The sequence below is a fragment of the Aethalodelphis obliquidens genome, unplaced genomic scaffold (assembly GCF_003676395.1).
Source record: "Aethalodelphis obliquidens isolate GAN/ISIS:26980383/991018 unplaced genomic scaffold, ASM367639v1 scaffold113, whole genome shotgun sequence".
Taxonomy (NCBI): domain Eukaryota; kingdom Metazoa; phylum Chordata; class Mammalia; order Artiodactyla; family Delphinidae; genus Aethalodelphis; species Aethalodelphis obliquidens.
In genome coordinates this window covers 2,187,589-2,202,784 of record NW_020838057.1, presented here as the reverse complement: position 1 = coordinate 2,202,784, position 15,196 = coordinate 2,187,589, and the positions used below count along the sequence as shown (strand labels likewise).

Sequence of the window (15,196 nt, the reverse complement as noted above, 5' to 3'; positions counted from 1 at the left end):
CATGCACTGCCCTGGGGCTGGGCTGGGAGGGGTGCACTAAAAACAAAATGGACAGTCCTGGAAGTGTCAGAGCTGACACCTTACAGCAAAGGATGCTGAAGGCCAGACAGCAGGGGCCGCCCTCCTCTGGAGGGTTGGGAAGACTTCCCCAGAAGTATGGTTTAGCCCCAAATGCACCGAACCTGAGTGCTTTGTGTGTGCATGTCTGAGGCCACTCATTCTCGTGCTTCATCTGTTTTGGTTTCCTGTCTAATGGCACAAACCAATTCGCCACAAGGAAAACCTCCCCAAATTCCAAAGAGCTGAAATCAGATAGGCTCTATTTCTTGAAAATCAGAATATATTCGCGCTAGATGTAATTAAGAAGAAAGCACTTAAATAAAAAATCCCAACCATACCAAAATAAAAATAATCAACAAGTCCTTCTAAATTAAGTAGGAAAAAGAAGAAATCAAGACGATAATCACAGACAAGTTAAAAATGAAGACATCATGGTGCAGAGTTGCTTTGGAAAATAGTCCGACAGTTCCTTAGACAGTTAAACAGAGTTAATATTAGGACCCAGCAATTCCACTCCTAAGTATACGCCCAAGAGAATTGAGAACACATGTCCAAACTAATGTCTGAACTGCAGCATTCCTAATAACCAAAAAGTGGAAACAGCCCAAATGTCCATCAACCAATGAATGGATAAATAACATGTGGTCTAACCACACAGTGGAATATTATTCAGTCATGAAAAGGAATGGAGCACTGACACATGCTAAAACATGGATGAATCTCAGAAAAATTATGCTAAAAGAACCCAGACACAAAAGACCATATATCATATGATTTCATTTATATGAAATGTCCAGGATAGGCAAATCCAGAGACAAAAAGTAAATGAGTGGTTGCCAGCGGTTGGGGGTCAAGAGAGGAAATGGGAGTGAGTGCCATTGGGTACACACTTCCATTTGGGATGATGAAAATGTTCTAAAATTGACTGTGGTGATGGTTGCACAACTCTGAATATACCGTAAGCCAATGAATTGTACACTCTGTGGTATGTGGGGCATATCTTAATACAGGTGTTAAATAAAGAAAGGCATGACAAACCAAAACTCACAGGTAAGTGAAATGACACATTTAGACATCAAAATAAATTCTAGGTGGATTCGGAAGTTCACTGTTAACATCCAAACGATAAATGGAAAAAAAGGAAGAAAAACAGATGATGTGTGACCTGTGGATGGAGAAACCCTTTTATAGTTTAAATGGAAGACACCAGAGGAGGACAGACAGACTCAATTTTAAAAATATGAAATGCTTTTGGACTTAAATATAAAGTAAGAAACGAAAAGTAAAGCTGGGAAGTATATTTGCCACAAATATTTCCACACACACACACTTCTTTAAAATCTTCAAGAATACTAAGATTCCTGGAGACTGGTAAAGCACAAGATAGATCATTTAACCCCCTGCAGAAAAGGCTAATAAACATTTTCTAAAAATCAAACCTCACTAATATACATACAATGCTATTCGGAAAAGATTTTGTGACACCATTTGTCACCTATCATGCTCAAAGTTTATACCATTTGTCACATATCCATTTATCATTTATATCCAACTTGCACAATAAATACCCGACAGCCATAAATAACTAGGGACAAATAAATATCAAACAATAGGGGAACCATTAAGTAAGCCAGGTATGGCCCCAAGATAAAATTTCTATGGAGTCATTAAAATGGATGTTACCAAGGAGTTTTTAACAATGCAGAGAAATGCTCAGGATGAAATCTTCGATGAAAAAGGATATAAAAATTGCTCAGCTGGGGTGATTCTTATTTTTGCAAAAAACATGTATCCAGGGAGAGAAGGACACACAACATTCGAGGGTGGTTATTTCTAGGATGAGATCAAGGGTCATTCTGATCCTCTTCACTATGCTCTTCTGGATTTTCTAAGCTTTTTGTGATGATCATGGCATTTCCTTATTTATCAGGAATTTTGTTTTACTTTTACAATAGATTATTTACAGCATTGAAAAATGATTTTTTAAAAAGTCAAACTCACCAATACCAGATGGACATTTAGATACACTGATTATGCAGCCAAAACAAGTGATGTCTGTAGTTTTCAAAGGCTGGGGAAATCCTAATGATTAATGTGGGATGGAAAAAAAAAAATCTTCCAAGATAAAAATGGCAGAGCCAATACTGGGTCAATTTTTAAAAATAATCATCAGAGAAGGAAGCCAATAAATGAATACACAAATAATCCACATGATTATCTCTGGGTAGAGGCACTATGGGTGATTATTATTGTCTTACCTACAGGTTACTGGATTTTCCCTATTTTCTATAAAGAACATTTATATATTTATTATTATGAAATATTTCTGGCATAAAAGCAAGCTTAGAGAAAAATTCAATACACAACTATATATGTACCACCCGTTAAAACATCATAACACATTACAGTGAGAGCCGGGGATGCCAGCCATGTGCCCTCCCCATGGGCGCCCTCCCCTCCCCCAAGGTAACTGCTGTCTGAAATGTGTGGGCCTTGTTCCAGTGAGTCTTGTACACAATTAAACCACCACTTTCCGGGTGCCCTCCTGTGTCTCCTGAGGGCCCCCAGGGCAGAACCAGTCACTCCCCAGCTGCCCTGTCCTCCTTGGTTGACAAAAGTCAATGTCAGGGACAGGCAAGAGAGAGGCTCCTGGGCCTGGAGGGGGCAGAGTGGACAGGAGCATCACCCCTGAGCACTGCTGTCCTTCCTCAGGGTAGACAGAACCCCCAGGAGGTGGGGACATGGGGCTGGGGGTCAGAGGGTCATCCCTCTGGAAAGGAGAGGGAGGCAACATGACTCACCAGGGCCTCATCAGTCAGCAGCTGGGCGGCCATCCCTCCACTGCCCACGGTGACCGGGAACGGCGGGCTCTGGTCAGGGGGGAAAGAGAGGAAGGCACGGTGAGAGACCAGGCCTAGGCTCACCTCACAATGCACACAGGACAGACACACACATGCCCACAGAGGGGCAGGAGACAGGAACACACACATACATTAACAGCAAACATTCAGGGTGCTTACCGCCTGCAAAGCACTAGACCAACACCTCTCACTTAATCCTCCTAACACTCCTGCAAGGTGGGCACTATTTCCACTGACCCCATTTCACCATATAGTTTCACTTATATGTGGAATCTAAAATACGACACAAATGAGCTTATCTATGAAACAGAACCAGACTCACAGACATAGAGAACAGACTTGTGGTTGCCAAGGGGCAGGGAAGGATTGGAAGTTTGGGGTTAGCAGATGCAAACTATTATATATAGAATGGATAAACAACAAGGTCCTCCTGTATAGCACAGGGAACTATATTCAACATCCTGTAATAAACCATAATAGAAAATAATATGAAAAAGAATACATATAACTAAATTGCTTCGCTGTACAGCAGAAATTAACACAACACTGTATATCAACTATACTTCAATAAAAAAAGAATACTGTCAAATTAAATGTTGGTCCCTATAAACTTTAAACAGTGAAATTTCAAATTAAAAAGCAATAAAATTATTTTAAAAAAGAAGCCCCGCTGTACATCACAAAGGATCACAAAGGTATGGGCTTGTGTCCCCACCACTTCACGTCTGCAAACCCCACAGCAGCGTGCCCGGCCCGCAGCAAGCCCTCCGCAAAAACACCCTCCAGCTTAAAACTCTCCGGTGGCTTCCCACAGCCTTAGAAATCATCCAGTCTTCACCGCTGCCCACATGGCCCATATAGTCTGCCCCAAGGGCCTTCCCCCTCCCACTCCACTCCCCTCTCAAACACTTGGCCCCAGGTACAGTGGCCTTTGAATCTGCCGCTTCCTCTGCCAGAAATGCTCTTCCCCTGGCTGGCTCCTTCTCACTGTCAGCTCAAATGTCACCTCCATGGAGAAGTCTCCCACTCCCAGGGCCCTGAGCTCAAGTAGTAGCCAACGCCCACCCCTGCCATCTTCTTATAGCCCACATCATTGTTGACAACTGTCTCTTTAAAAGGTTTTCAAGTTCATCATCTGTCTTCCCTTCACCAGAATGCAAGCCCCTGGGGAGCAGAGATGATCATTTTTGGATTGTGTTTCCAGCATCTAGGATAACAGCCAGAGGTACCCAAACATAGAGCTGAGTGAATGAATAAGCCAACTTCTATCACTGGCAAAGATGCAAAGAAATGGACCTCCCACACACAGCTGAAGGAACGGGAGTCACTCGACATTTGTGGAGAGTGAGCTGGCAAAACACAAACCCCATAACTCAGCAGCCTTGTTCCCGGGACTCTGCCCATAGCAACAAAAACTCCATGTAAAAGGTTATATAGGGAAGAAAGATGTTTATTATAGCACTGTTCCTAGAATCCAACCAAACCAACAAACACAAAAAAAACAAGGGGGAGTTATTAATTTTTTTTCTTATATTCCTTTGATTGTTTCCCTGGGTGAGTGACTTCATAGTAATGTCATAATTTCTTAAACAGAATTTAATTTTTTAAAGAGTATTCTTTCTGGACTGGCAATCTCCATCTGACTCCCATCCCTATACTGTGACGTCAACAACACTGGCTTTGGCCGGACATGGACATGACCAGAGCCGACTTACCCAGGAGGCACAGCGAGCCAGAGGCCCCTGATACCTGTAGGGGCCCACGAGAATGTCTTAATTTAAGATCATTTAAAAAAAAAAAAGTGACTCTAATCCAGCCTGGATTATATTTGTCTTCATATCAATGTAATCACAAACTATATATATATTTTCTTTTCATGAAAAAAGGAGTCCATGAAGGCGACGAAGGCACAGAGGCCCTGGAAGTGACATGCTCTGGGCTGGTGACTGTTGAACCCATGTGGCCTGAGATCTATGTGGCTACAAAGCTGGTGGCTACTTCCCTCCTCTCCTTCCTTGAGTCTTCTGGCATTTCCTTCCTTCCATTGTTTCTAAGGGTAAGATTCCCATGGGGGAAAAAATCCTGCAACTGTGTGTCAGATGAGCCGAAAGGAAGAAAGGATTTCCCATTTGTCTGGTGGTTAAGTGTGGGGTCTCTGGAACCCAGATGCCTGGGTATAGAGTTGGGTCATTCACTTAAGTCTCTGAGCCTCGGTTTCCCCATGTATAAAATGGGGATGATGAGGTCCCTACCTTGGAGTTACTGGGAGGCTTATAAATGAAAGTCCCAGCAAAGTGCCCAGAACAGCACTTTGAGGGCCCAATACACATCCTCTGAACAAATCAACCCCACTCAGGAGTGGGTAGGGGACTCTGACCCTCCTTTAAGAAGGTCCTGTGGAAGGCAAGAGAAGAAGCCTTAGCCCCACATCCTGTCACCCACACACTTCCTGCCCCCTCAACACTCCAGAGCCTTCTATGAGCCGGACAAGGCTCTGAGGGGCAGGAAGGAGCTGGGGAATCTGGGGGCCCCAGGCCAGGAGACCTGCAGGACAAGAAGGGAGGTAGCTCTGCTAGGCCTGCCTGTCCAAGCGTTCAGTCTTTCACACATGCTTTTAGAAGGGTCGCACCCAGATGCACTCGCATACAAACACCCAGAAAGGCCCAAAGACAGAGACACACAGGTGAACACACACACACAGAAAGGTAGAGACACTGACGCGGCGGACTTCGGGAGAGACACACCCCATGCTCACAGACACACTCACACCCAGGGACACAGCTACAAAGTGAAAGACGAGACACAGGTGGACACCTGGATGACACCCTCACACAGAGACACCGTGGGCAGAAATAAAGGCAGACACACACACAACCAAGGATGTGGACATGGCGGTCACCCAGAGATACACTGCCCTCACCCCAACAGGGAAGGCAAAGACTAGACATAGAAGACATCCACAGAGACCAAGACCGGTAGGCGCACGAGCGCGTGCGCACCCCCGCCCCCTCCCCCCCCCAGACTTAACACTGATGCACACACACACAGATTCGCCTCCTTCCCCATCGCATCACATTAGGTCAGTACCAGCCTCCTCCCTCCACTCCTCTCCCCAGCCCTCTCTCTGAGCCGGCACTCCCCTCACCTGGGCCCTCACACTTTCTCCCTTCAGGGCCCACCTTCCCCTCAGTCCACACGCCCTGTCCCGGCGCGCACACCCTCCCCTCAGCCCTCACGCCCCTCGCCTGGGCCCGCACACCCTCTCCCTTCAGTGCTCACACCTTCCCCTCAGTTCACACGCCCTCTCCCGGCGCGCACACCCTCCCCTCCTCCCTCACGCCCCTCGCGTGGGCCCGCACACCCTCTCCCTTCAATCCTCACACTTTCCCCTCAGTCCGTATACCTTCTTGCTGCCCGCACACCCTCCCCTCCGCCCTCAGGCACCTTTCCTGTGACCTCACGACCCCTCTCCTCAGTCAGCATGCCCCCTCCCGAGCCCGCCCCCGCCCCCGCCTCGCCCCTCCCTGCCCTGCCCTGTCCTGCCCGTGGCCGGACTCACCAGCGCGGGTCGTTCTGTACAATGACGGGCGCCCTACGCCCTCCAGGCCGCACTGCGCCTGCGCAGACGGGCGGACTACACTTCCCAGAAGCTCGCGCGCCTCCGCCTCCGCTCAGGCCTTCCCGCCCGTGGAGCCGAATGGAGCCGAGCGGACCCGAGTTGAGCCGAGCGGACCCGAATGGAGCCGAGCGGACCCGAACCTACCCGAGACCCGACCGCGCCCCTCCAGCTCCCAGAGGCCCCCGCGGCACCGGAACCACGGCCGCAGGGGATGGGGGTGCGGGGGGGGGGTTGGTATTGAGGGATGGGAGGGGGGAGGAGGAAGAGTGGAGGGAGAGAGGAGATGGGGGTAAAGGGAAGGGGGAGAAGAGAGAGATGGGGGAGAGGTAGGAGGGGAGGAAGGTGGGGAAGGGAGAATTCCAGAAAGGGAGGGGGCGTGGGTGGAGGTGGAGAAAGGAGGCTGTGGCCCACCTTCTGCAGACTTCTGGGCTGGACTGAGGGAGGATCCTGGGCAATTTTGTTGAGCGTGATAATCATGCTGAATTGTAGAAAATTTGTAAAGCATAGAGATACAAACCAGAAAATAATTTTAAAAAAGTATTCACTCTTCTTATTTTGAGTTTCCTAAGTGCCAGCTCCTGTTTTGGGCGTTTTATGACTTAGGAACGTATCCAATCCTTACAACCATTCTACTTTCCAGATGAGGGCAGTGGTGCCGACAAAAGAGGTGGCACAGGGGGACAGTGGGGGAGCTGGGGTAGGAGTCAGGGCTCCTGGCTGGGCCTGTTACACCATAAACTACAAAGCCAAGTCCGAAAGCATTTGCTGAATGTCTCAGTGGCCACAGAAATGTAAACAGCAGCTAGTCTTTTTTTTTTTTTTTTAATTGCAGTATAGTTGATTTACAATGTTGTGTTAGTTTCAGGTGTACAGCAAAGTGAATCAGTTATACATATACCTATATCCACTCTTCATTTAGATTTTTTTTTTTTTTGGTACGCGGGCCTCTCACTGCCGTGGCCTCTCCCGTTGTGGAGCACAGGCTCCGGACGCGCAGGCCCAGCGGCCATGGCTCACGGGCCCAGCCGCTTCGCAGCACGTGGGATCTTCCCAGACCGGGGCACGAACACGTGTCCCCTGCATCGGCAGGCAGACTCTCAACCACTGCGCAACCAGGGAAGCCCTTCATTTAGATTCTTTTCCCATACAGGTTATTACTGAGTATTGAGTAGAGTTCCCTGTGCTATACAGTAGGTCCTTGCTAGTATTATATTATATATATAGTAGTGAAACAGAGGCTAGTCTTAAGGGGTGGTTAATGACTTTAAATATTTTATTTGAGACAAATGTAGGTTCACCTGCAGTTGTAAAAAATACAGAAACCACCGAGAGAGATCCAGTATACCCTTTATCTGGTTCCCCCAAGGGTGAAGTCTTGTGTTACCAAACCAGGTTCATTTGCCCAAGGCACAGCAAAAAGTCAAGGTTTGCAACAAAGAAAAGGTTTATCAGAGGCAGCTGGCGAGGAGATGGGAAAACATCTCAGATCCACCTCCCTGAGGCGAGAGGGGTGAGATATTTATGGGTTAAAGAAGCAAGGTGATTTTAGGCATAGGAAAAGGTATTGGAGGTAGGGAAAAGGTGAGGTAATCTGTGTTCTGTGCAGGCAAATCTGAGTTACATGCTTCCTCATGGGATGCATGTCCCAAAATGGAGGCACTTAGTATGATCTGAGGGAGGGGTTTTTGGCCCTCTGATGTCAAAAGTTTGTTCATCAGACACATCAGGCCTTTGTAAAGGCCCAGGTGTAGGGTCAGTGGTCCCAACCAGTCTTAACTGGCTTGAGCTTGAACTGGACACAGCTCAGTCCAAGTTCCTGGAAAACGACTTGGGCAAACGTCTTACTGTATAGGCTACGTGTCGCTTGGAGCACATGCAAATCTTCTCTAGCGAAAATTAAAGTGAGCTTGATCAGTGAAGGCTGGTTACAAGTGGAGGTGGTTTTAACGAGCTGTAAGACAACGTCAAGAATTTCTGTTAGGGGCTTCCCTGGTGGCACAGTGGTTGAGAATCCGCCTGCCAGTGCAGGGGACACGGGTTTGATCCCTGGCCTGGGAAGATTCCACATGCCACGGAGCAACAAGCCTGTGCGCTACAGCTACTGAGCCTCTACTCTAGAACCAGTGAGCCACAACTACTGAGCCCATGTGCCATAGCTACTGAAGCCCATGCGCCTAGAGCCCGTGCTCCGCAACAAGAGAAGCCACGGCAATGAGAAGCCCGCGCGCCGCAGCTAGATAAAGCCCATGCGCAGCAACGAAGACACAACGCAGCCAAAAATAAATAAAAAAAATAAATTTATTTTAAAAAAGAATTTCTGTTAGTCACCAGTTTCTGTTAACCCTATAGGGCACGGTTTCACTTGCAAAGTCACAAATAGGATACAGACATGAATATTGTCAAGATACAGAACGTTTCCGTCACCACTAGGATCCCTCAGGTTGCCCTTTCATAGCCACACCCACTTTCCTCCATATCCCATCCTTCCTTAACCCTTGACTGTCGCTAATTTTTTCTCCATAATTTTATCATTTCAAAAATGTTATATCAATAGGTATTTTTTTTTCATTCAGCGTAATCCTCTGGAGATCTATCCAAGTTGTTATTTGTATCAATAGTCATTACTTTACTACTGAGTGGTAATCCATGGTAGGGATTTACCACAGTTTGGCTACCACATCTGGGATGTTTCCAGTTTGGGGCTATTCCAGTTACAATTTTCTTTTCATTTCGGTAGGAACACTTAACATAAGATCTACCGTCATAACAAAATTTTAAGTGTACAATACAGTATTGTTAACTAGAGGCACGATGTACAGAACACTAGAACTTAATCACCTTGCCTAAATGAAACTTTATACCTGATGACCAGTAACTCCCCATTTCCCCTTCCCTCAAGACCCTGGCAACCACCATTCTGCTCTCTGCTTCCATGTGTTTGACTATTTTAGATACCTCATATAAACGCAGTATTTGTCCTTCTGCATCTGGCTTATCTCAGCACAACGTCCTCAAGCTTCACCCATGTTGTAGCATATGGGAGAATTTCCTTCTTTTTTAAGGTTAAAGGATATTACATTTTATGTGTATACCACATTTTCTTTATCCGTTGATTCACTGATGGACATTTAGGTTGCTTCCACATCTCAGCTATTGTGAATAATGCTGGAGTGAACAATGGAGTGCAAATCATCTATTTGAGATGCTGACTTTCGAATACCCAGCAGCGAGAAGTGAGATCATTAGGTATTTCTAATTTTTTTTGGAGGAAACTCCATACTGTTTTCCATAGTGGCTGCACCATTTTACATTCCCATCAGTAGGATAGAAAGTTCTGACTTCTCCACATCCTCTTCAATTTTTTTAAAAAACAATATTCATTCTAATAGGTGTGTGGTGATATCTCAGTGTGGTTTAGATTTGCATCTCCCTGATGATTAGTGATGCTCTTTACCTTTACATGTACCTGATGCCCATTTGTATGTCTTTTTTGGAGAAATGTCTATTCTATTCAAGTCTTATGCCCATTTAAAATTATTTTATCTTTTGCTATTGAGTTGCAGGGGTTCCTTACATATTTTGGATATTAATCCCTTATTAGATATTTGGTTTGCAAATATTTTCTCCCATTTCATAGGTTGCCCTTCTACTATTAATTGTTCCTTATTACAGGGTTTCGTGTGAACCTAAATCTTCATTTCTCTGGGATAAATGCCCAGGAGTGCATTTCTAGGTCATATGGTATTTGCATTTTTAGCTTAGTTTTTTTATTTTTTTAAACAAACTGCCAAACTGTTTTTCAGAGTGGCCGTACCATTTATATTCCTACCAGCAATTTATGAGATATCCAGTTTCTCCAAATCCTTGCCGACATTGGATGTTGCCATTATACATATACATATTTTATTTTAGCCATTCTGATAAGCATGTAGTGATATCTCATTATGGGTTTCTTGTTTTGTTTTGTTTTTGTTTTTACCAATGACTTTACTTTTTAGAACAGTTTTAGGTTTACAGAAGAATTGAGCAGATAGTACAGAGTTCTCATACACCCACCTCCCTGCACCCAATTTCCCCTATTAGTAAACACTTGCATTTAATGTGGAAGATTTGTTACAATTAATGAACCAATATTGATACATTATTACTAACAAAACCCCATAGTTTACATTAAGGTTGCTCTTTGTGTTGTATACTTCTGTGGGTTTTGGCAAATGCATAATAATATGTATCCACCATTACAGTAGCATATATTTCAGTGCCCTAAAAATGTCCTATGCTGCACCTGTTTGTCCTCCTCCATCTTCATGAACCCCGTAGTTTTTCTATCTGCATAGTTTTGTCTTTTCCAGAATGTCACATAGTTGGAATCAGACAATATATAGCCTTTTTCAGAATGGCTTCTTTCACTTAGCATTTAATATGAACTTAAAGTTCTCCATTTTTTTAGCTCATTTCTTTTTTTAAAAAAATTAATTTATTTTTATTTTATTTTTACTTTTGGCTGCATTGGGTCTTCGTTGCTACACGCAGGCTTTCTCTAGTTGCAGTGAGCAGGGGCTACTCTTTGCAGTGCGTGGGCCTCTCATTGTGGTGGCTTCTCTTGTTGTGAAGCTTGGGCTCTAGGTGTGCAGGCTTCAGTAATTGTGGCATGTGGGCTTCAGTAGTTGTGGCTCACGGGCTCTAGAGCAGAGGCTCGGTAGTTGTGGCGCACGGGCTTAGTTTAGATGCTCTGCAGCATGTGGGATCTTCCAGGACCAGGGCTCAAACCCATGTCCACTGCATTGGCAGGCGGATTCTTAACCACTGCACCACCAGGGAAGCCCCTGGCTCATTTCTTTTTATCACTAAATAATAATCTATTGGTTGTGCCGCAGTATGTTTATCCATTCGCCTACTAAAGGACATCTCGGCCGCTTTCATAAAACTGCTGTAAGCACCCACATGCAGCTTTCTGTGTGGACATGTTTTCAATTCATTTGAACTAATACCTAGAAGTATGGTTTCTGGACAGTGTTTAGCCTTTTAAGAAGCTGCCAAACTGTCTCCCAAAGAGGCTTGGTCTCCAGACCCTTGTTCTTCTTGTTAGACTTACTGAGGCGACATTTTCAGGATATCTAAATTTTAGTTCCCCAAAGAAGGAAATACTCAACAGATTAAAAAAAAAAGTTTCAATGGGTAAGTTTACATAATTGATTGATTTTTATGGACCCCCACCCGCCAAAAGCCCTACATCTGTACATCAAGATGTACTTTCTAAATTATTCCAACACTTTGATGTTCACATTCATTTTAAGCCACTTATGCCTACTTAACTTGTCGAGTCACATCTTCTCCCTTTTGATCACCTTCCCTTTAAAATTATTCAGAATTTGATTAGAGTCTCTCACTTCCTCTGAAAACACTGTATCTTAAAATGACAACAATGGTACTAGAATCTCAGGAATACTGGCTAGAAGAAATCCTCAGCGGTGCTAGTGCCAATTTGAGCTACTCTGGATCGTCTGTAAATCAGACTGTCTCCTTTTGGGAACCGTATTCAAAATGTTTAGTAACAACAACTGCGGCCCACAGATGACCACTCACTGGCCTTATGAGGAATGTTCCAGAATGATCCATGAGGTACATGCACTCTGAGTTCTAGGCTCCTTGGATACAAGGAGCACCAACACTTCCTGTGAAGGCCATATCTGGAGCGAGCGGTGGGAATTTTTCCTGTTGTAATCTAGAAATGTTGATTCCCTCAACTTACCATGTGGCTCCTTGTCATCTCCAGACCAACTTCCGATAAAGGTCAAGGTCACTTCTTCTAGGGCTAAACTGCCAGAAACTTTTCTCAATTGTCACTGTAACTTCTCTCTAGTACCTCTGATGTCTCTCTCTCTTCTTATAAGGTTACCAGTTCTTTCAGATTAGGGCCCCACCCTTATCACTTCATTTAACCATAATTCCCTCCCCCAAAGCCGTCTCTCTCCATATACAGTCACATTGGGGTTTAGGGCTTCAATATGTGAATTTGGGGGTGGGAGGGATACAATTCAGGCCTTACAACTACTCTACAACAAAATATGGAATTTAACCAGCATTGCACCTTAGCAACCCATAAAAGGAGTCTCTCACTTTGGTTTTAAGCGATCTTAACCCTATGACTTCAAACAGTATAAGACATCTTTCAACAATATCATACAAAGACCCTTAGTTGCTAGTAGTTCAGAAAGTTCAAGATTTGAATTTTAAATTACCCAAAACAGTTAGCTACCGGCATCATAGACACTCTTTGGACTTGGCATTCCTCTTCCTCTTGAAACTGTCATTATTCAGGACTCTAGACCTCTATTCACCTCAGGTGACTACAACTAATAATAATTCACTTGGGTGTTTGCCCAGTGCACACCACGAGTTGTTACTTTCCTAGGCTAGGAAAGAAACATGAGTCTCACTTGTCCCATCTCACCCAAACACCGATCCCTAACACCTCCAATATTCCAAAGATTCTATTGCCTATTACATAATCTTCATCCCAAACTCTGATTTGGTTAAGTTTCTTTAATTGCAAGCAAACAAGCAAAAAATGAAGTACTGAGAGGATGGAAAGTCGTTTAAGGAATTGCAGCGTTGGAAAGCACAAAAACTAGGGTGGCTCCAAAGATCACAACCACAAGGGCACCAGCATCATCCCTTTAGGGAACAGATCCTTCTCCCTTTCAAGTTCCAGAGAGAATGTGATTGACTAGGTCCCTCAGAACTGTAAGACAGGGTATGGCCAGTTACTCAAAGGAAAAGAGAGAGTGTAGTCAAAAGAAGGAGGCAAGGACTTCTCTGGTGGCACAGTGGTTAAGAATCCACCTGCCAATGCAGGGGACATGGGTTCGAGTCCTGGTCCAGGAAGATCCCACATGCCGTGGAGCAACTAAGCCAGTGCGCCACAACTACTGAGCCTGCGCTCTAGAGCCTATGAGCCACAACTACTGAGCTTGCATGCTACAACTACTGAAGCTCGCGCACCGAGAGGCCACACTCCGCAACGAGAAGCCACCTCAATGAGAAGCCCGCACACCACAATGAGTTGCCCCCAATTGCCGCAACTAGAGAAAGCCCGAGCGCAGCAACTAAGACCCCATGCAGCCAGAAATAAATAAAATTTAAAACAAGAAGAAGGCAAGGAAATCTGGGCAGAGGAAAACAGAAAAACATGTATTTTTGGTTTTATTTTTGATATTATGATTATGAATTTATACTAGAATACAGGTCTGAAAAAATTCTTTTCATTTAATATAGCACAACTATCTTTTATGGCTATATACACATTTATAGTTTTTCAACAGCTGCATATAATTCTATTGAAAGAATACAACACAATTAACTTACCCATTTGCCCATTACCCTAAGTTACTAAGAGTTTATCATTAAAAATGTTTCCCAGGCTTCCCTGGTGGAACAGTGGTTGAGAGTCCGCCTGCTGATGCAGGGGACATGGGTTCATGCCCTGGTCCAGGAAGATCCCACATGCCGCGGAGCGGCTGGGCCCGTGAGCCATGGCCACTGGGCCTGTGCGTCTGGAGCCTGTGCTCCGCAATGGGAGAGGCCACAACAGTGAGAGGCCTGCGTACCGCCAAAAAAAAAAAAAAGTTTCCCATTATACATTTACCTACCTGTGTACACTTTGGTTTCTGAGGAATATTGATTCGAATGGTCTATACATACAGCAATTTATATAACAAAGGAACTGTCTTGTTTTTCACACATTCACCAAAACTGGATAGTATCACTCTCCTGTTATTTAAAATAAATCTATTGGGGGGAAAAGTCAATGTATCATCACTTTATTTTGCATTGACTTGATTACTAATGATAGTGGGTAATATTCCTTAGCTGTTTTTATTTCATCTTCTTTAAAGAGGCTGTTATCTCTGTCCATTTTTCTGAGTTGCAGATGTTACTATTACTGATTTGTAAAAATATCAGGGATCATTGCCCTTTGTCATATTTGTTGCAAATATTTTCAGTCTCTCATTTATGTTAACTTTGATGTTTTCCACACAGAAGTGTTACTCAGTTTAATGTCAGCTCCTGGGTTATGTGTAATGCTTAAGAAGGTCTGCCTCAAGCCAAGGTTATAGAAATATTCTAAATTTTTCTTGTATTTTAATATTATACCTTTAGATCTCTAATCTGTCAGAACTTCATCAGTGTGCAAAGTATAGATCTATGTCTTTCCAGAGAGCTAACTGTCCCAAGGCCATCTGATCAATCTGTCTTTGCCCCACTGAAATGAAAAATCCTTTTTACCATATATAAGGGCAGTCAAAACCCCCTACATGCTCTGGATAAGATCGTCCATCTCCTAGCCTTGATGCCGAAGTAAAGAGGAAGCCCCAAAGCTCCATTTTCCAGTGTCCTCTGGATAAGAGCTCCCATCTCATGGCCACAGGCAGCAACCAAGAGGAAACCCGAGAGCTCTGGGTACTCCAGGTACCTTCAGGTGTAGGAGGTGCTCCAGGTAAGTATTCTCCTCTAGGTGTAAGAGTATCCACTAAAGGGCAGGGGATCTCATTTTGGGTGATGAAAATGTTCTAAAATTAACTGTGGTGATGGTTGCACAACTCTGAACATACTAAAGTCATTGAATCATATACCTTTTTTTTTTTGGCTGCGC

At 44.4% G+C, this 15,196-nt stretch overlaps 1 protein-coding gene across 10 annotated transcripts in view; it reads right to left on the bottom strand.

Moving 5' to 3' along the window:
• The window catches only part of LOC113615167 (zinc finger protein 470), a 90,661-nt gene that overhangs the window by 29,964 nt on the left and 45,501 nt on the right, over nt 1-15,196 (bottom strand). For 3 of the 10 annotated variants that reach the window (XM_027097275.1, XM_027097274.1, XM_027097273.1), the window contains exons 1-2: nt 6,952-7,395; nt 2,862-2,930 (exon numbers count right to left, since the gene is read on the bottom strand). The exons of 1 other annotated variant lie outside the window; for it this stretch is intronic. In XM_027097275.1, coding sequence (XP_026953076.1) covers nt 2,862-2,930; nt 6,952-7,017 — 135 coding nt within the window. In that variant the 5' untranslated portion in view covers nt 7,018-7,395. Of the gene's footprint in view, nt 1-2,861; nt 2,931-6,480; nt 6,681-6,951; nt 7,396-15,196 lie in introns of those variants that run through there. 6 more of the 10 variants (XM_027097279.1, XM_027097277.1, XM_027097280.1 and 3 more) reach the window with 4 other exon arrangements.